At 43.3% G+C, this 21,831-nt stretch overlaps 1 protein-coding gene and 1 pseudogene across 2 annotated transcripts; one reads left to right on the top strand and one right to left on the bottom strand.

Moving 5' to 3' along the window:
• The first annotated feature begins 4,964 nt into the window (after positions 1–4,964).
• On the top strand, positions 4,965–11,229 carry LOC123732434 (cobalamin trafficking protein CblD-like; annotated as a pseudogene). Its single transcript, XR_006763153.1, has 8 exons — positions 4,965–5,027; positions 5,567–5,605; positions 7,366–7,514; positions 9,172–9,392; positions 9,578–9,686; positions 9,936–10,054; positions 10,349–10,435; positions 10,629–11,229. The product of XR_006763153.1 is annotated as a cobalamin trafficking protein CblD-like (transcript).
• A 3,650-nt stretch (positions 11,230–14,879) lies between these two features.
• Positions 14,880–21,394, bottom strand: LOC123732433 (ly6/PLAUR domain-containing protein 6-like). The gene is made up of 6 exons (XM_045711567.1): positions 21,291–21,394; positions 20,814–20,903; positions 18,900–19,006; positions 16,971–17,108; positions 16,070–16,200; positions 14,880–15,333 (listed from the first exon to the last, which is right to left on the bottom strand). Exons 1-6 carry the CDS (start codon positions 21,392–21,394, stop codon positions 15,151–15,153), a joined length of 753 nt encoding a protein of 250 aa, XP_045567523.1. The 3' UTR covers positions 14,880–15,150.
• Positions 21,395–21,831: the final 437 nt, after the last annotated feature.

The raw sequence follows: 21,831 nt of genomic DNA, 5'->3' as shown, positions 1-21,831 counted from the left end.
GCAATACAGCACAAACAGATCTGGGAGCAGGGTGTAGGCTGATGATAACTCAACACTGCAAACGTCTCTGACTGGTATTGGTATTAGGTATTTTATTAGGATCCCCATTAGCTGTTGCAAAAGCAGCAGCTACTCTTCCTGGGGTCCACACAAAACATGAAACATAATACAGAATGACATAATACAGAACATCAACAGACAACAACAGCTCAAGGACAGCTCAAGGACAGAATATAAAGGCACACGTAGCCAACATAACAATGCATACACACAAACTATCTAGGTCAAATAAAACCGGCTTTGTTGCTTCATTCTAACATGGATTACTGAGGCCAACTCACTCAGACAAAAACACTACAGCCACACCTAAACACTACAACCACACCTAAACACTACAACCACACTTAACACTACAACCACATCTAAACACTACAACCACACCTAAACACTACAACCACACCTAAACACTACAACCACATCTAAACACTACAACCACATGTAAACACTACAACCACACCTAAACACTACAGCCACACCTAAACACTACAACCACACCTAAACACTACAACCACACCTAAACACTACAGCCACACCTAAACACTACAACCACATCTAAACACTACAACCACATCTAAACACTACAGCCACACCTAAACCCTACAACCACACCTAAACACTACAGCCACACCTAAACACTACAACCACACCTCAAACACTACAGCCACACCTAAACACTACAACCACATCTAAACACTACAACCACATCTAAACACTACAACCACACCTAAACACTACAGCCACACCTAACCACTACAACCACACCTAAACACTACAACCACATCTAAACACTACAGCCACACCTAAACACTACAACCACACATAAACACTACAACCACACCTAAACACTACAAACCACATCTAAACACTACAACCACACCTAAACACAACAACCACACCTAAACACTACAGCCACACCTAACCACTACAACCACACCTAAACACTACAACCACATCTAAACACTACAACCACATCTAAACACTACAGCCACACCTAACCACTACAACCACACCTAAACATTACAACCACATCTAAACACTACAACCACATCTAAACACTACAGCCACACCTAAACACTACAACCACACATAAACACTACAACCACACCTAAACACTACAACCACATCTAAACACTACAACCACACCTAAACACAACAACCACACCTAAACACTACAGCCACACCTAACCACTACAACCACACCTAAACACTACAACCACATCTAAACACTACAACCACACATAAACACTACAACCACACCTAAACACTACAGTCACACCTAAACACTACAACCACACCTAAACACTACAACCACACATAAACACTACAACCACACCTAAACACTACAACCACACCTAAACACTACAACCACACCTAAACACTACAACCACACCTAAACACTACAGCCACACCTAAACACTACAACCACACCTAAACACTACAACCACACCTAAACACTACAGTCACACCTAAACACTACAACCACACCTAAACACTACAACCACATCTAACCACTACAGCCACACCTAAACACTACAACCACACCTAAACACTACAGTCACACCTAAACCCTACAGCCACACTTAAACACTACAAGCACACCTAAACCCTACAGCCACACCTAAACCCTACAGCCACACCTAAACCCTACAGCCACACCTAAACACTACAGTCACACCTAAACACTACAACCACACCTAAACACTACAACCACAACTAAACACTACAGCCACACCTAAACACTACAACCACATCTAAACACTACAACCACACCTAAACACTACAACCACACCTAAACACTACAGCCACACCTAAACACTACAGCCACACCTAAACCCTACAGCCACACCTAAACACTACAACCACATCTAAACACTACAACCACACCTAAACACTACAACCACACCTAAACCCTACAACCACACCTAAACACTACAACCACACCTAAACACTACAGCCACACCTAAACACTACAACCACACCTAAACACTACAACCACACCTAAACACTACAGCCACACCTAAACACTACAACCACACCTAAACACTACAGCCACACCTAACCACTACAGGCACACCTAAACACTACAACCACATCTAAACACTACAACCACACCTAAACACTACAACCACACCTAAACACTACAACCACACCTAAACACTACAACCACACCTAAACACTACAGCCACACCTAAACACTACAAATACACCTAAACACTACAGGCACACCTAAACACTACAACCACATCTAAACACTACAACCACATCTAAACACTACAACCACATCTAAACACTACAACCACACCTAAACACTACAGCCACACCTAAACACTACAACCACATCTAAACACTACAACCACATCTAAACACTACAACCACATCTAACCACTACAGCCACACCTAAACACTACAACCACATCTAACCACTACAGCCACACCTAAACACTACAACCACATCTAAACACTACAACCACATCTAAACACTACAACCACATCTAACCACTACAGCCACACCTAAACACTACAACCACATCTAAACACTACAACCACACCTAAACACTACAACCACACCTAAACCCTACAGCCACACCTAAACACTACAAACACACCTAAACACTACAGCCACACCTAACCACTACAACCACATCTAAACACTACAACCACATCTAAACACTACAACCACACCTAAACACTACAACCACACCTAAACACTACAACCACACCTAAACCCTACAGCCTAAAACCCTGAGTTCTAAACATTCCATCTGAAGCAGGCACATCCAGCTGAGAAAGCAAAGCTCAGGATTCAGAGATGGTAGTGGGCGAGTTAGGGGACAGATGGCAAGACATTACACATGGTTTGAGTCAGTCAGCTGTAGCTAGCTGCAACACGACACGACAGAGAGAGAGAGAGAGAGAGAGAGAGAGAGAGAGAGAGAGAGAGAGAGAGAGAGAGAGAGAGAGAGAGAGAGAGAGAGAGAAAGAACAGGCTGTGTAAAGGGGTGGGTAAATGCACTCAAGTTGCTCCTTCTCTGTGGTGCTGTGAAAAAGGTTGATCATCCTCCACGTTTCTGCGTGTTTCCAAAGACAGATGGAGTTTAGAACAACACGTTCTAGAGGTCTATAATGTTCCGCAGCGTTTCAACCATTATGGCCATATTGAGTGTACCCATGAGAGTACTGTCAAATGTCTATGGAGTGGCTATGCCCGTTCTAATTCTATTTCTCAGCCCTGGAACTAAATCACTTTAGTTATTTGCCTGAAGCAGATAGAATGAACAGAATACAATGCCCCAGTGTAAGATGGAATGTTTAATGACAACACACAAGGAGGATGAAATGGGCAATAGAAAGAAAATAGCTGATTCTTGGCACGGCCTATCAGACAGCTTGACAGCACAGCAATAAACCTTCGGCCTGACTCATAACTTTGTCTGCGTAGGATTCTCAAGGCCACCTCATTACTAAGGCCACTGTGAAAGCACTTTGTGCTGAAGTAAAAATGGCTTTTGAAAATCATTATTAGCAGAGAATCAAACCTTGATGTAATTTTCATGGTGTCACAATGAATATGCACAATTGCCTATATTGCATCATTTTTGTTACATGAAAATTATATTTTAGCCCCTCCCCTGAAAACGTGAATATATGTTCTTCAGTAGGTGTTCTGCTTGTTTGTTGGTGAGAGAGCAGCCTTGTTCCTGTGGGACCCCCTCCAGACTCCAGAGTGCATGCCATGCCAATAAAATGTAGTGTTTGGAGTGATGCTGAGAGTGGTGCTGTACTAGTCTTTATGTATCCCAGGGAAACACTGACAGGCAGGCTGAGTCCTCCAAATGCCTCCCTGCATAACCATTCCACTGCATCTGCACATATTAAGAGAGAGAGAGAGAGAGAGAGAGAGGAGAGAGAGAGAGAACTCACACACACATTGATAAGCACACACCAGTCACATGAACACATGCAGAGAAAGAGAGAAAGGGACAGGGAGAGGGAGAAAGACAGGTAGAAGAGAAATAGAGAGACCTCTTCCAGCACTAAAGCCCTGGAGCAAAAGTCCCATAACTCCCCACTCCACTTCCTCTCAGCTCTGTGAAAGTGTCACTCAGTGTGTCAACCCTCCCGGCCACAGGGGACCTGACAGTGACAGGCTCTCTGAAAGGCCTTGTTTATACCCTTGTCGAATGTCCGCCCTTGTCCCAACTGACGTTAGCTAGCTCTCAGCTCTGTCGTGGTCATCAGATTCGGAACTCAGGGCTCGGTTGGTAAGAGTGTGGTGCTAGCAATGACAAGGTTGTGGGTTAAATTCCCACATGGGGATCACATACACATTCTATAAATGTACAGTATACACTCAGTGTACTTTGAGTCAGTTTAGATGAAAGAGTCTGCTCAGGGGAAAATACATTGACTCTTCACATCCAGCTTCTCTCTGTCTACTAGTGGTGGAAGGTCAGTACACAATAGAGTAGGCTGTATGGTTGTATCATTGGCAGCAAAGGAAAATACCTCCTGATTGTAGGAGCTCTGAGATTATAACGAGGGAGGCTGCAATAATACATCTCTATAGGAGGTCAAGCCTATAGCTCAGTAGGAGATGAATGGATGTTGAATAGAGTCACTGATTATAATTATTTCCAATACCCTAATAGATATACCTTAGTTGTCAAGTAGTATATTACTTACTGTGCAGAGGTCTAGTAATCAGTAGACTACTTTTTTTGTGATTATTGCTATCACAATTTCATCAAGGTTATTTTATAGAACAGCAGTCGACCTAGGTGGGCTTTTTCCATTATACATTTTTTTATGAATTTTTCTGATTCGTGTAGATATGCTGCCATCTGACGGACAACCTCTGATAACACATGCAATCAAAAAGCTCGGTTTGTCCCTCGTCGTATACTGTTCTCAAGTCATGTGAACTCGCATACGTGCGGACGTGCTGCAGCTTACAGTCGTCTGATTAGGTAAGAACATTATGTTCCTTTACATAACAGCACACATTCACACGAATATTTCAGGAACTTAACGCATATCATCATATTGTAATGGTGTATGTTTACATTGAAATGTAACTTTGAAAAATAAGAAATTGTCATCTCAAACTTACGTCTGTCGCGAACGAGAAGTGAGAGTGCAGCCGATCAAAACAAACAAGACTGGACTTGTGTCAGCTCTTTTAGCATAGCTAGGCTGTCTGTCACTGCCAGTTGTCAACAACAACACTAGTTAGCTGTATCAAATACTTACGTATCATCTTGTTTTTGTCCCTTTTAGTTTGCTAGATAGTCAAAAGCATAGCAGTAAGCAGCGATTTCGTCATATTGTTAAGGCAACACTCATAGTATATAACCGTACAAGCTAACTTGCAATATCAAGTTCACGTTTGATCAATTCAATTATATTTCCCAGTGTCTGCTGTATTCTGTCTGTCTTGCATGGTTTATTAGCTGTCCTATTATGTAATGTCACACATGTAGTATTCATCTTGTTTCCACATCTTCAGGTGTAAAACTAGTGACAGAGGGCCACCAGGATGACTAGTGTAAGTACTAAACATTTACATTGCATCATATATATATATATATATATATATATATATATATATATATATATATATATATATATATATATATATATATATAATACTGCTCAAAAAACTAAAGGGAACATTTAAACAACACAATGTAACTCCAAGTCAATCACACTTCTGTGAAATCAAACTGCCCACTTAGGAAGCAACACTGATTGACAATAAATTTCACATGCTGTTGTGCAAATGGAATAGACAACAGGTGGAAATTATAGGCAATTAGCAAGACACCCCCAATAAAGGAGTGGTTCTGCAGGTGGGGACCACAGACCACTTCTCAGTTCTTATGCTTCCTGGCTGATGTTTTGGTCACTTTTGAATGCTGGCGGTGCTTTCACTCTAGTGGTAGCATGAGACGGAGTCTACAACCCACACAAGTGGCTCAGGTAGTGCAGCTCATCCAGGATGGCACATCAATGCGAGCTGTGGCAAGAAGGTTTGCTGTGTCTGTCAGCGTAGTGTCCAGAGTATGGAGGCGCTACCAGGAGACAGGCCAGTACATCAGGAGACGTGGAGGAGGCCGTAGGAGGGCAACAACCCAGCAGCAGGACCGCTACCTCCGCCTTTGAGCAAGGAGGAGCAGGAGAAGCACTGCCAGAGCCCTGCAAAATGACCTCCAGCAGGCCACAAATGTGCATGTGTCTGCTCAAACGGTCAGAAACAGACTCCATGAGGGTGGTATGAGGGCCCGACGTCCACAGGTGGGGGTTGTGCTTACAGCCCAACACCGTGCAGGACGTTTGGCATTTGCCAGAGAACACCAAGATTGGCAAATTCGCCACTGGCGCCCTGTGCTCTTCACAGATGAAAGCAGGTTCACACTGAGCACGTGACAGACGTGACACAGTCTGGAGACGCCGTGGAGAACATTCTGCTGCCTGCAACATCCTCCAGCATGACCGGTTTGGTGGTGGGTCAGTCATGGTGTGGGGTGGCATTTATTTGGGGGCCGCACAGCCCTCCATGTGCTCGCCAGAGTAGCTTGACTGCCATTAGGTACCGAGATGAGATCCTCAGACCCCTTGTGAGATCATATGCTGGTGCGGTTGGCCCTGGGTTCCTCCTAATGCAAGACAATGCTAGACCTCATGTGGCTGGAGTGTGTCAGCAGTTCCTGCAAGAGGAAGGCATTGATGCTATGGACTGGCCCGCCCGTACCCCAGACCTGAATCCAATTGAGCACATCTGGGACATCATGTCTCGCTCCATCCACCAACGCCACGTTGCACCACAGACTGTCCAGGAGTTGGCGGATGCTTTAGTCCAGGTCTGGGAGGAGATCCCTCAGGAGACCATCCGCCACCTCATCAGGAGCATGCCCAGGCGTTGTAGGGGGGTCATACGGGCACGTGGAGGCCACACACACTACTGAGCCTCATTTTGACTTGTTTTAAGGACATTACATCAAAGTTGGATCAGCCTGTAGTGTGGTTTTCCACTTTAATTTTGAGTGTGACTCCAAATCCAGACCTCCATGGGTTGATAGATTGGATTTCCATTGATTATTTTTGTGTGATTTTGTTGTCAGCACATTCAACTATGTAAAGAAAAAAGTATTTAATAAGATTATTTATTTCATTCAGATCTAGGATGTGTTGTTTAAGTGTTCCCTTTATTTTTTTGAGCAGTATATATATATATATATATATATAATACTGTAACTAGGGTGCTTGACGCTTCTCCTCTGATTGATTTGATTAATAACTGTGTAGGTGCTGTGTGGGCGAGCCCGGCTGGTGATAACCCAGTCGTCAGGGCGTCAGGCCTTATCTGCACTCCCGGGTGGGCTGGATACGAACCTTCTCAGCTGCTGGTTCTGATGAGCCTTATTTTGTCGTGTCACGGGGGGACTCAGACTCAGGTAGGCTACTGCTATATCAACCACAACACTGGTAACACTGGTTCATTTGTTATTTTACACTAACTGTGACCGAATTTTGGACTTTGTGTTTTTGAGTTATAAATTGTAAATACGGTGCATTCGGAAAGTATTCAGACCCCTTCCCATTTTCCACATTTTGTTACGTTACAACCTTATTCTAAAATGTATTATATTAAATAAATTCCTCAACATTCTACACACAATACCCCATCACGACAAAGCGAAAACAGGTTACGTTTTTTGGTGCAAATTCATATTTTTTTTTTTTAACAGAAATACCTTATTTACATCAGTATTCAGACCCTTTGCTATGAGACTTGAAATTGAGCTCAGCTGCATCCTGTTGCCATTGATCATCCTTGAGATGTTTCTACAACTTGATTGGAGTCCACCTGTGGTAAATTCCATTAGTTGGACATGATTTGGAAAGGCACACACCTGTCTATATAAGGTCCCACAGTTGACAGTGTATTTCAGAGCAAAAACCAAGCCATGATGTTGAAGGACTTGTCCGTAGAGCTTCCAGACAGGATTGTGTCGAGGGACAGATCTGGGGAAGTGTACCAAAAAATGTCTGCAGCATTGAAGGTCCCCAAGAACACTGTGGCCTCCATCATTCTTAAATGGGAGGAGTTTGGAACCACCAAGACTCTTCCTAGAGCTGGCTGCCCGGCCAAACTGAGCAATTGGAGGAGAAGAGGCTTGGTCAGGAGGTGACCAAGAACCCGATGGTCAGTCTGACAGAGCTCCAGAGTTCCTTTGTGGAGATGGGAGAACCTTCCGGAAGGACAACCATCTCTGCAGCACTCCACCAATCAGGCCTGTATGGTAGAGTGGCCAGACGGAAGCCACTCCTGAGTAAAAGACACATGACAGCCCGTTTGGAGTTTGTCAAAAGGCCCCTAAAGGACTCTCAGACCATGAGAAACAAGATTCTCTGTTCTGATGAAACCAATATTGAACTATTTGGCCTGTAGGGATGTTTTTCAGTGGCAAGGACTGGGAGACTTTCAAAAGATGAACGGAGCAAAGTACAGAGAGATCCTTGATGAAAACCTTTTCGTCTCTGAATGCTCTTGAGTGGCCTATCCAGAGCCCGGACTTGAACCTGATCGAACATCTCTGGAGAGAACTGAAAATAGCTGTGCAGCGACGCTCCCCATCCAATCTGACAGAGCTTGAGAGGATTTGCTGAGAAAATGGGAGAAACTCTCCAAATACAGGTGTGCCAAGCTTGTAGCGTCATACCCAAGAAGACTCGAGGCTGTAATCGCTGCCAAAGCTGCTTCAACAAAATACTGAGTAAAGGGTCTGAATACTTATGTAAATATGATATTTCAGTTTTTTATTTTTAATACATTTGCAAAAAAACATAAGGTTTTTTCTTTGTCATTATGTGTAGATTGATGGGGGGGGAAACTATTTAATCCATTTTAGAATAAGGCTGTGACGTAACAAGATGTGGGAAAAGTTATGGGGTCTGAATACTTCCGAATGCACTGTATGCATTAAACATTTTATTATGAGAAAATGATCTCAAACTTTACATAAATGTAGCTACTGTTAGGCAGAAAATACGTTTTGAAATTTGTCAGATTTACCATTATTGTAATATACTCCTCTTTCTCCCTACCAGGCCCTAGGACAGTATGGCCTGATGAAAACATGGGACCATTTGGCCCCCAGGACCAGCGGTTCCAGTTGCCAGGTAACTCAGGCTTTGACTTTCACCTGGAAGGCATGGCAGACCAGAGGATTAAAGGCCCAGTCCACCGGACGGTACCTGACGTTCTGACTGCTGCTACTAGCAGTGAGAGACATGAGTTTGTAATGGCCCAGTTTGTCAGCGAGTTTCAGGTAAATACGTCACTCACAATAACTCTTTAACTAAACAAAATGTGTCCTTATTCAATTGTAAATAAACATGGATATTATTCTTAAACATTTCAAAAATATGTTTATATAATTTTCTAAAAGTATTTCTATTATGTTTCATACTGGTAGAGTTATATGTTGAATACTTAGAGGTTTTTTCTTTGTAGGTCAAAAGTGTTCACATGTTATCGATGAGCGTCCGCAAGGCAGAGCACTACTTTGATCAGCCCAATGTGAACTGTTCTATACAGACCTGTCCTGAGCTGCTGAAGAAAGGTAGCCTTTTTATTAGCATGGTGTAGTCATACTTATCATAACATTACCTATTCATGTCGTGTTTTATCAACCGCAATCCACACACGTCAGATGGCTGTATGCAATATAAGCCATGTCCACTAGGGGGAAGTAACTTCATTACTAACGTCACTAATGTTGTCCAGGTGCGTGATGGCTGACCTTTCTGTAGGCCTATTGGCTAGCTAGCAGTTGAATGTGTAACAAATGTCTCTTTATTTCCTCTGTTAGAGTTTGAATCCTATTTCCCCTCGGCCCCAGCCAGCGCCATCACTGTTGTCACGGTGAAACACACCAGATGTGAGGTGATCGACAACGAAGTGATCGACAGAGAACAGCTACTTCACAAAGTGAGTTGGAACTCCATGTCCACTGTTTGTTTCCCATTGATATGGATTCAGTGATAGTAATTTCAGTAAATGATTCTGCCATCACTTTTTGGAATTGTAGGCCTGTGTACTTATTGAAGGTCTTACTCTGTACCTCCCCTTTATTGGAGAACTGTTTTCTTGTCCGTTAACTGTCAGTTAGTTTGACTACTGACATACTGGATGTTTTCGGTTATTTCAGTTAGTTTGACTACTGACAGATACTAGATATTTTCAGTTATTTTTACTACTGACCTTACTACTGTTATTCCCCAGTTTGTTAGTGGTGCTAAGGAAATCTGCTTTGCTCTGTGGACAGCTGGCTTCTGGGCTGACTTCATTGACCCCTCATCAGGATCAGCTGTGAGTTGTTGTCCTACCTGTTTTGTTTGTTTATTAATTGTTTATGTCAAAATATCTATATAATGTGTAATACATATGTAATACAATATTGATGTAGTGTTTACTGCACTTCATCAACCTGAGATATTTTCCAGGAGACGTATGTAGTCTTCAAGACAACCACATCACATCATTCCTTTGTCTTGTCCCACAGTTCTTTGGATCTCACTCCAACCACCCACTACTCAAAGAGGAGGAGTGGAGCCATCTAGGTTTCCATATCGAGGCCTCTGGATCCTGCACAGTTATCCGTCACGTCCTGAGGGGAACACCTACGTTTGTTGGAACTGTTTTCACTACCGCACCTGCTAACAGTCATGTCATGGAAAGACTTCAAGGCCAGTCAAGTGCATTTGAAGACGGGGACTAGTTTTTATATTTAGTTATCACCATGTGAGAATGATGTATCTCACTATCCAAAAGACTGTTTGTGCCCTGACCTCTGTTTGTTCACTTTGGATTGTTTTGGAGGAAAACCCTTACCCATAATGCCATTGTCTTCACCACACCAGCATGGAGAAAACGTTCTGATGGGTTGTTGTCTTCAGACACATGCCTAACTATGTTAACCTGGTTCCAGATCTGTTTGTGTTATTCTGTTTGTGCTGTCTTGCCAAAGTTGGTACGAGGACACAAACAGATCTGGGACCAGGCTATATAACTATGTACTTGGAAGTAGACGGGTAGGTTGCGTACAGTACTGCAGCGATCTATTGTTGATTCTGATGATATCATAAAGACTTGACTGAGGAAGATCTCTTTGGCAGCTGTGTTTAAACACCCAATGAACCACCTAGCTACCTTTTGACTGAGGGCCCTTTTTCTAGCCTTACCGCTGAAGATCCTCACGATATAACTCCAAAAGCAATGTTCCCCATTCACATATTTCAGTTCAATCTGAGAGAACCTTTACATTTCGATCGTGCTGTAACACCTCAAATTCAGCACTACGGATTGAATCTAGTCTAATATAGTCAATAGTTAACACTTTCAGACTAATCTAGTGTCTACAGAGTATTGCTACTGTACAGGGTTTTCCTTCACTTGCACAATGGGAATAGAAATATGGTGTCTTGGAGGAGTCTGTTGTCCGTTTCTACCATAATGAATTAAAATGTCTAATGTGGCTGGTATGGTACACAGATCATTCAGTCATTTAATTATTCAATCATCTAATAGATGTAAGAAAGTAGGGACGTGTGAGGCAACACACAACACTAAACAAAATAATAATGAATAGCTAATCCAAAAGAGATTTTCAGTTTGTCCTCTACATACGATTAGAAATTTAGACAATGCAATTAACACTTAAGTCTTTGCTAATTAGGGAACACAAACACTAAGAGAAATTGAAAAGAATATGCCTGGCCTTGAGGTAATGCGTTACTCTGCATCTCAGTGCTAGAGGTGCCACTACAGACCCTGGTTCGAATCCAGGCTGTATCTCAACCGGCCGTGATTGGGAGTCCCATAAAAATATGTGACTTCTGGGCCTTCTCTTTTAGTAAAGTGTTCCCAGGACAAGGAGTATGTTGTTTGGGTAAGAGAAACATCTCATTTCACACCTCTAAAAACTTTAGGCTAAACACTGATTTGAGAAGGACTGATGGGTTTGGTTTGGAGCTGTGACCATCCAGTCTGTCGGCCAGAATCAGATAAAGAAAGTCCTTTAAAATGAACACCTCTGCAGCTTAACATAATCTCCTTCACAAGGCTTTTAAACTACACCTCCTGGACGCAGAGGGTCTGAGAAAGACATTACCTTTTACTTCCTGGAGAGGAAAGCAGAGAGGCAAGAGAAAGAGAGGGGTGTTAGAATGGTCCTTTTACTGCACCTCTAAGCTCCAAACCTCGTATTTCTGCCTAATCTTACCTTAACTGTGAAACTTTACCGCAGTCTGACTCCACACGCCTCATGCGGCATCTAAAATATCTTGCATTCCACAAAATGCACTATCTGGTTATGTGGATACTGTTTATACTGTAGAAACAACATGTTCAGGCAAACAATACATTTAATGGTGAACACTATACCAAACCTGGTGTAATACATTTAATGGTGAACACTATACCAAACCTGGTGTAATACATTTAATGGTGAACACTGTATACCAAACCTGGTGCAATACATTTAATGGTGAACACTGTATACCAAACCTGGTGTAATACATTTAATGGTGAAGACAATGTATACCAAACCTGGTGTAATACATTTAATGGTGAACACTGTATACCAAACCTGGTGTAATACATTTAATGGTGAACACAATGTATACCAAACCTGGTGTAATACATTTAATGGTGAACACTGTATACCAAACCTGGTGTAATACATTTAATGGTGAACATAATGTATACCAAACCTGGTGTAATACATTTAATTGTGAACAATGTATACCAAACCTGGTGTAATACATTTAATTGTGAACATAATGTATACCAAACCTGGTGTAATACATTTAATTGTGAACAATGTATACCAAACCTGGTGTAATACATTTAATTGTGAACATAATGTATACCAAACCTGGTGTAATACATTTAATTGTGAACAATGTATACCAAACCTGGTGTAATACATTTAATTGTGAACAATGTATACCAAACCTGGTATATGGGATCTGTACAGGATGTTTAGACCATCATCCTAAAGACAACATGCTAATCAATAAGTGCCAACCTTTCTATTGGACAGAACTGTAAGAAATACAGAAACATGTTACAACATTGTAGTGTTATGGTTGACGTCATATCTTCCACAGCCAGCGCCAGATAGCCAATGGGTTGAGAGGAAATGATCAGTCATCAGTCTCATGTGTATGGTGGGCACACAGCCTAAATCAACCAACCACAAGACTCCAGGAACAAAAACACTGCACTGCAACCTAGTTCACGTTTCATTCTACCTGAATCTAATGTTAACTACAGGTATTTAACAATTGTTAAATGTATTATACAAAATAAATACTATGTACATATATCACATACTGCACATAGAATCCAGTAAATATAACAGAACTTCTTAGGATGAGCCAAAATCTAGAAGATTCCATCAATACCGTCTCGGTTAAAAAAGAGGAAAAATGTAATAAATTAAACAACTTAATAAAATTATAACACCAAATATCTGGTGATCAAATTTTAGATATACTTCCTCTACCATGCAGAAGGAGTGTTAGATGTCATAGACTGTTGGATAGCATGACGCTGATGACGGTAGGAGTGTTAATGTCATAGACTGTTAGATAGCATGATGCTGATGACGGTAGGAGTGTTAGATAGCATGACGCTGATGACGGTAGGAGTGTTAATGTCATAGACTGTTGGATAGCATGACGCTGATGACGGTAGGAGTGTTAATGTCATAGACTGTTGGATAGCATGACGCTGATGACGGTAGGAGTGTTAATGTCATAGACTGTTAGATAGCATGACGCTGATGACAGTAGGAGTGTTAGATAGCATGACGCTGATGACGGTAGGAGTGTTAGATGTCATAGACTGTTGGATAGCATGATGCTGATGATGGTAGGAGTGTTAATGTCATAGACTGTTAGATAGCATGACGCTGATGACGGTAGGAGTGTTAGATAGCATGACGCTGATGACGGTAGGAGTGTTAATGTCATAGACTGTTGGATAGCATGACGCTGATGACGGTAGGAGTGTTAATGTCATAGACTGTTAGATAGCATGACGCTGATGACGGTAGGAGTGTTAGATAGCATGACGCTGATGACGGTAGGAGTGTTAATGTCATAGACTGTTGGATAGCATGACGCTGATGACGGTAGGAGTGTTAATGTCATAGACTGTTGGATAGCATGACGCTGATGACGGTAGGAGTGTTAATGTCATAGACTGTTAGATAGCATGACGCTGATGACAGTAGGAGTGTTAGCATGACGCTGATGACGGTAGGAGTGTTAGATGTCATAGACTGTTGGATAGCATGATGCTGATGACGGTAGGAGTGTTAATGTCATAGACTGTTAGATAGCATGACGCTGATGACGGTAGGAGTGTTAGATAGCATGACGCTGATGACGGTAGGAGTGTTAATGTCATAGACTGTTGGATAGCATGACGCTGATGACGGTAGGAGTGTTAATGTCATAGACTGTTAGATAGCATGATGCTGATGACGGTAGGAGTGTTAGATAGCATGACGCTGATGACGGTAGGAGTGTTAGATGTCATAGACTGTTGGACAGCATGACGCTGATGACGGTAGGAGTGTTAGATAGCATGACGCTGATGACGGTAGGAGTGTTAGATAGCATGACGCTGATGACGGTAGGAGTGTTAGATGTCATGGACTGTTGGATAGCATGACGCTGATGACGGTAGGAGTGTTAGATGTCATAGACTGTTGGACAGCATGACGCTGATGACGGTAGGGAGTGTTAATGTCATAGACTGTTGGATAGCATGACGCTGATGACGGTAGGAGTGTTAATGTCATAGACTGTTGGACAGCATGACGCTGATGACGGTAGGAGTGTTAGATAGCATGACGCTGATGACGGTAGGAGTGTTAGATGTCATAGACTGTTGGATAGCATGACGCTGATGATGGTAGGAGTGTTAGATAGCATGACGCTGATGACGGTAGGAGTGTTAGATGTCATAGACTGTTGGATAGCATGACGCTGATGACGGTAGGATTGTTAATGTCATAGACTGTTGGAAAGCATGACGCTGATGACGGTAGAGCTCAGACAGCCAGTGAGCAGCCAGTAGTGTGTGAGTAGACCGTTACTGCTGTGGAGGAGAGAGGTGGTGGAAAAGATGGCATCTGTCTTGTTTCTTGGCAACTGCATGTTACAGATGTTTCCTTCACAGCAAACAGTGCAGACCTGGAATCAGGAATAGAGATAGAATCACTTTTATTCACCTAGTACATTAACACATACACAGAATTTGAATAGGTGAAATGGTGCTTCCAGCAAAAAACTAAATATACAGACAGACTACAGACAGAACACATACAAACTACAGACAGAACACAAACAAACTACAGACAGTCCACAAACAGAACACAGACAGTCAACAGACAGACTACAGACAGAACACAGACCAACTACAGACAGTCCACAAACAGAACACAGACAGAGGAATTTCCAGAAAGAGATTGAAATAACAACTGCTGAGAAGAGACCAGATTCTTATCCAAGTGAGATCATTGTAAACCAGGGCCTGGGGTTACCATGACAGTGTGGTAAATCACACCAGACACCACAGAGCAGAGAGCCACATTCTGAACTGCAAATATTACTAATAAAAGTTCAAATATCATCTTTCTTTCCATACATGCTGGGGCACAGGGTAGCCTAGTGGTTAGAGTGTTGGACTAATAACTGAATGGTTGCAAGATCAAATCCCACAGCTGACAAGGTACAAATCTGTCCTTCTGACCCTGAACAAGGCAGTTAACCCACTGTTCCTAGGTTGTCATTGAAAATAACAATTTGTTCTTACCTGACTTGCCTAGTTAAATAAAGGTAAAATATAATAAAAATGTGTGTCCCCATTGTAAGTTAAATGTACTTGTAGGAGTTATGTTATTCAAAGGAAAGAGGCTTCTTTAATGACCTTGTATCCTTCATGGTTGTCCTGGGTGCAGCCTGTAGACAGACAGTGGACCAGGGCCACGCAGCGTTTGGTCACAGACACAGTGTTCCCCTGGACGTCCATCACATGGAGGGTGTAGCAGTACCTGGTCTCTGTCAGACACACAGACACTGTCGTTAAAGGTGCAATCTCCAATATTTACAGCTGAGAGATGGAACCATTTCTCCAGCGCTAAATGTCAGGGCTGCTGCTTAGCTTTATATATTGTCAAACTTGATCTAACATTTAGACACTATGGAATCCTGAGAAATAACGGGCCAATGAGCAATAAGTTGAACGATGATAAAAACACATCACTTTCACATTATTGTATGTCAGTTAATGTAAACGCTAATGTAGCTTACTTTTCAACAGCAATGTAATTCATTTCCATGAATATCATGTGTTAACAATCTACTTCTTACTGAAGTGAACGGTAACACTGAAAGAGACTGAGGGTTCAGATGTATTCCAGTGATTTAAACCAATCCTCACGTTTCATGTGATAAACTACCCTTTATCATTTGTTTATAACTCAAAGAATGTGCTTTTTAGATCAAATCTTTAAGGCAACAAATAACTTCACAATGATTTCAGACATTTAGTAGACAACCATATATCTATATAAAAGAAGAGAGCCTGTGGAGTTATACAACCTGCCAATTCAATTTCTTAAATAAACATGTCCAGCTTAAGTGAAATACACTGTGTTAAAGATACAGAGACCAGCAAAGAAAACATTGATAACCCCTTCATTTTACAGCCTGGTATTTTCCTCTAATTTATATTTCTGCTCTGGACGGAGTCGAGAGGGTCTTAAAACAGGGTTTGATGATAGATACAGAGCAGGCTGTAAATACCAGAAATACCTTACTGTAATTACCTCGTGGGCAGTATACGTCCGGAGCCCAGCGATTGCATTCGTAGTTGTCTGGTGCATCTTTACATGTGAAGCACTTGAACCCTCCAGGATGAGGTGTGGCTGTGGATACAAGAGGAGACAAGCACACGTCTATTATTCACCATCTAGATTTAATCACATATTTTTAGTAGATTTAATAACATGTCCCAAAATGAAAAAACACTTCCCTGAATCAATACATTGTCATTACTCAATGAGCTATAGAAGAAATGCAAATTGTACAATTGACTCCTAATTGTGAGTTCTTTCAGTCCTCAGTGCTACAGCGATATGTAGTCCTCAGAGCTACAGCGATATGTAGTCCTCAGCGCTACAGCGATATGTAGTCCTCAGAGCTACAGCGATATGTAGTCCTCAGCGCTACAGCGTTATGTAGTCCTCAGAGCTACAGCGATATGTAGTCCTCAGAGCTACAGCGATATGTAGTCCTCAGAGCTACAGCGATATATAGTCCTCAGCGCTACAGCGATATGTAGTCCTCAGAGCTACAGCGATATGTAGTCCTCAGCGCTACAGCGATATGTAGTCCTCAGAGCTACAGCGATATGTAGTCCTCAGAGCTACAGCAATGTGTAGTCCTCAGCGCTACAGTGATATGTAGTCCTCAGCGCTACAGCGATATGTAGTCCTCAGAGCTACAGCGATATGTAGTCCTCAGCGCTACAGCGATATGTAGTCCTCAGAGCTACAGCAATGTGTAGTCCTCAGCGCTACAGTGATATGTAGTCCTCAGCGCTACAGCGATATGTAGTCCTCAGCGCTACAGCGATATGTAGTCCTCAGCGCTACAGCGATATGTAGTCCTCAGAGCTACAGCGATATGTAGTCCTCAGCGCTACAGCAATATGTAGTCCTCAGAGCTACAGCGATATGTAGTCCTCAGCGCTACAGCGATATGTAGTCCTCAGAGCTACAGCGATACGTAGTCCTCAGAGCTACAGTAAACAAAGGATTGATGTTGCTGCTACAAACAGAGAGCGACATACATTTAACTACAGTACATACAGGACATTTAACTACAGTACATACAGGACATTTAACTACAGTACATTCAGGACATTTAACTACATTCACACTGTGTGTCTTTGTTAAGTGTTATATTATGAGAGGACAATACAGTTTGAATTGAATTAATGAACCATCAGTTCAAACGTCTAGATTCTAGAATAGAATGGTCTCTAAACTTTGCATGGAGACCATCTGCTGTGATCAAACACTAGGCTTGTTTAGTTTGTTCAATTGGCAACCATTATGTTAATACTAAGAACACTGGGAATCAGGCCTCCCATTGGATATTGGGCCTCCCATTGGATATTGTGCATCCCAAATGGCACCCTATTCCCTATATAGTGCACTAATTTTGATCATGGCCAAGGGTAGTAGTGCACTATAAAGGGAATGACGTACCATTTGGGGCAGAGCATAAGACAGCTACAGGTCTCAGGGTCATCCAAACTTCACTCAAAGAACAAAAGTCTGCCTGCCTGCCTGTTTCACTCACACACACACACACACACACACACACACACACACACACACACACACACACACACACACACACACACACACACACACACACACACACACACACACACACTCCTCTAATCCACCCTCCATACCCCAAGCCCCCAGGGCTGGTCAAGGTCATCCTATCCCCCTGTACAAGCCGGGCGTGGGTCCAAACAGACACGCATTTCTTGGGAATTCAGCTCAGATATCCCTATGAAATTAACAACCATAAACCTGATATAGGAGCTCTTGGCTTATCAGATGTTGAAGGCAGATTGTGCCAAGAGAGCTGAGGTAAAATACATTAGATGAGATTTCAGTGTTTGACTGCGGGGAGATGTAGAGGAGGGGAGGGGAACCATTAGGGGTCTGACCTCGTACGTTCCTGCCTCTTAGAGCTACTGTGCGTTTCCATATTTCTCACACGGCGGTGAGCGCAGTTCTCACTGTGGACCAGTATACTGTACTGTAGTCTGAGGAACTGAAGGCTGAGGGACAGAATGCGTCTCAGTTTCACAGAGAGAAAGTGGTGGAAAACAGGAAGTCACATCTGGAAACTCGCACACATCTCACTGATACCTAACACCGCAGATGTAGTAAGCCAGAGAGACTGTGTCACACAGTGGTACATATTCTGAGTGGATGAGGAAGATGTCTCTACACTGGCATTGTGGATGAATATTGTTTTATTATAATCTCTTCAAGATATGGAAAGTACCTTCAAAGATGAAGGCAGGGTGGAGAGAGGCCTGACTGTGGCCATTAACAGCTGTGGCCATGTCACCTCTGTCTGGGGATCAGAGCAGGGCGGCATGCCCCTCAAAGATCTGAGGGGGCACAAAGTATGTGAAAAGTGCTGAACCTTTCTACTTCTCATAGGTTATACAGATCGTAAGTTAAAGATAAAGATTTTTGTTAAGAGTATTATTATATAGGGCTTCCGGTGGCGCAGCGATCTAAGGCACTGCATCTCAGTGCAAGAGGTGTCACTAGAGTCCTTGGTTCGAATCCAGGCTGTATCACATCCGACCGTGATTGGGAGTCCCATAGGGCCCAGCATCGTCCAGGTTTGGCAGGGGTAGGCCGTCATTGTAAATAAGAATTTGTTCTTAACTGACTTGCCTAGTTAAAGGTTCAATTTAAATATTATTTATCGATTGACTATGACTTTTTAAATCACCCAGCAGTGCTATCTGCAGAGCTAGCTCCAAATGTTTCAATTCTTCAGCCATTCCTGAACCTCGACCAAAAACAAGCTACATATGGACAGTACCAAAACAAATGAGCTAATGATTCTGTCTCTTCGCAGCAAAATCTGCAGAGCTGGGATGGTTGTATCCCACATATAGATAAAATGTTATTGGTTGCAAGAATTTTGTATCATAATCTAAGTTTTGAATCCAGCGTTGTTTTGTGAATCAGTTTTATAAACCATGTGCCATGGAATCGGTGCATTCGAAATCTCTCCCCAACTATTTTGCAATCTATAAGGAACAGCTGTCCATTTTTTGGTCCTTAAATAAAACTGGTATACTTTTTATTTATCACAATTGTCTTTAACCAATGTTGGTCTTTAACGCAGGGCTGACAGACAAGTTCCTTACTTTCTCCCAATTCCACTTGCCTCTTCCATTTTTACGGTAATGCTGCAATTAGTTGGTTGTAATTTTGAGTAGAGCAGGCATATATTTTTGTTAGCTGCGTGTTGTGACAACTCCACCAGTCCCCTATTTATGATATCATTTACAAAGATTATACCGTTTTGGGGGCGTTATTTCTCCCCAAAAATATCTTTTTTTTTATCAATTACAATATTTAAGTTTAACCTTAATATTTGTTGTCATATTTGTCATATCTGTCTTTCTGGGGGATTAAACTGAAATTGGAAACAAACTTTCTATAGCTTGTTTTATAAATAGCTGTAGCGGGGTGCGTAATTGGCGGCAGAGAGTCAGGCGCAGGGGAGAGCAGAACTGGGAATAACCGGAGATTTATTAAGCAAAACCAACGGCATCCAGAAGAATAAGATAAATGGGCACAAAAACAACCCGTTATAGCGCTCACGGGAACGTGTCACAAACACTACAATAAACAATCCCACACAAAGACATGGGGGAAAAGAGGGGTTAAATACACAACAAGTAATTGAGGGGATTGAAACCAGGTGTGAGGGAAAACAAGACAAAACACATGGAAAATGAAAAATGGATCAATGATGGCTAGAAGACTCGGCGACACCGATCGCAACGCCGTCGAACAAGGAGAGGACCCGACTTGCGGAAGTCGAGACAGTACCCCGGCGCGGCCCCAGCAGCGCGCCACGCCCGGCCTCGGGACGACCCCGAGAGGACGAGGCACAGGGCGATCCGGAAGAAGACGGTGGAACTGCCGCGGAGTTAGAAGGGTCCAACACGTCCTCCAACAGAACCCAGCACTTCTCCTCCGGACCGTACCCCTCCCACTCCACGAGGTACGAAGACCTCGCCCGACGCCTCGAATCCAGTATAGAGCGAACGAAGTACGCCCCGACCCCCTCGATGTCCAGAGGGGGCGGAGGAACCCTCCCGCACCTCAGACTCCTGGAGCAGGCCAACCACCACCGGCCTGAGGAGACACATGGAACGAGTGGTTAGTACGGTAATCGGGGGAGCTGTAACCTATATAACAAACCTCAGTTCACTCTCCTCAGGACTTTAAATGGCCCCAGAAACCGCGGACCCAGCTTCCGACAGGGCAGGCGGAGGGGAGCCAGGTTCCGGGCGAGAGCCAGACCTGGTCCCCAGTGTGAGCACCGGGGCCTCACTGCGGGTGACGGCGCCCAGGATTTCCTGGGCGCAGCACAGCCCGCTGGAGGTGAACATGGGCAAGCGTCCCATGTCTCCTCCGGCGACGCCTGGAAACTAGTCGTCAACCGAGGGAGCTCGGTCGGACTTTGATGCCAAGGCGTCAGAACCTCTGGTACCCCAGAACGCACTGGAAGGGGGAGAGGTTAGTGGAGGAGTGGCGAGCCGAGTTCTGAGCGAGCCATCTCGGCCCAGGCACGAACGCTGCCCACCCCGCCGATCCTGGCAATACGACCGCAGAAACCCGCCTTACATCCTGGTTCACCTCTATCCACCTGCCCATTACTCTCGGATGAAACCTCCCGAGCAAAGGCTGATCGAGACCCCAGACGTTCCGGCAGTAGCGAACGCCTTCCAGACCTCAGCGAACTGGGACCGATCAAATACCATATCCTCAGGCACCCCCAGCCGGAAGACGCAAAAACAAGGCCTCCGCAGTCTGTAGGGCCTCCGCCGCACTCCTCCACTAA

Source organism: Salmo salar, unplaced genomic scaffold (assembly GCF_905237065.1).
Source record: "Salmo salar unplaced genomic scaffold, Ssal_v3.1, whole genome shotgun sequence".
NCBI lineage: Eukaryota > Metazoa > Chordata > Actinopteri > Salmoniformes > Salmonidae > Salmo > Salmo salar.
Note: the sequence above shows the minus strand (reverse complement) of the source record. Positions and strands in the feature narration are given on the sequence as shown.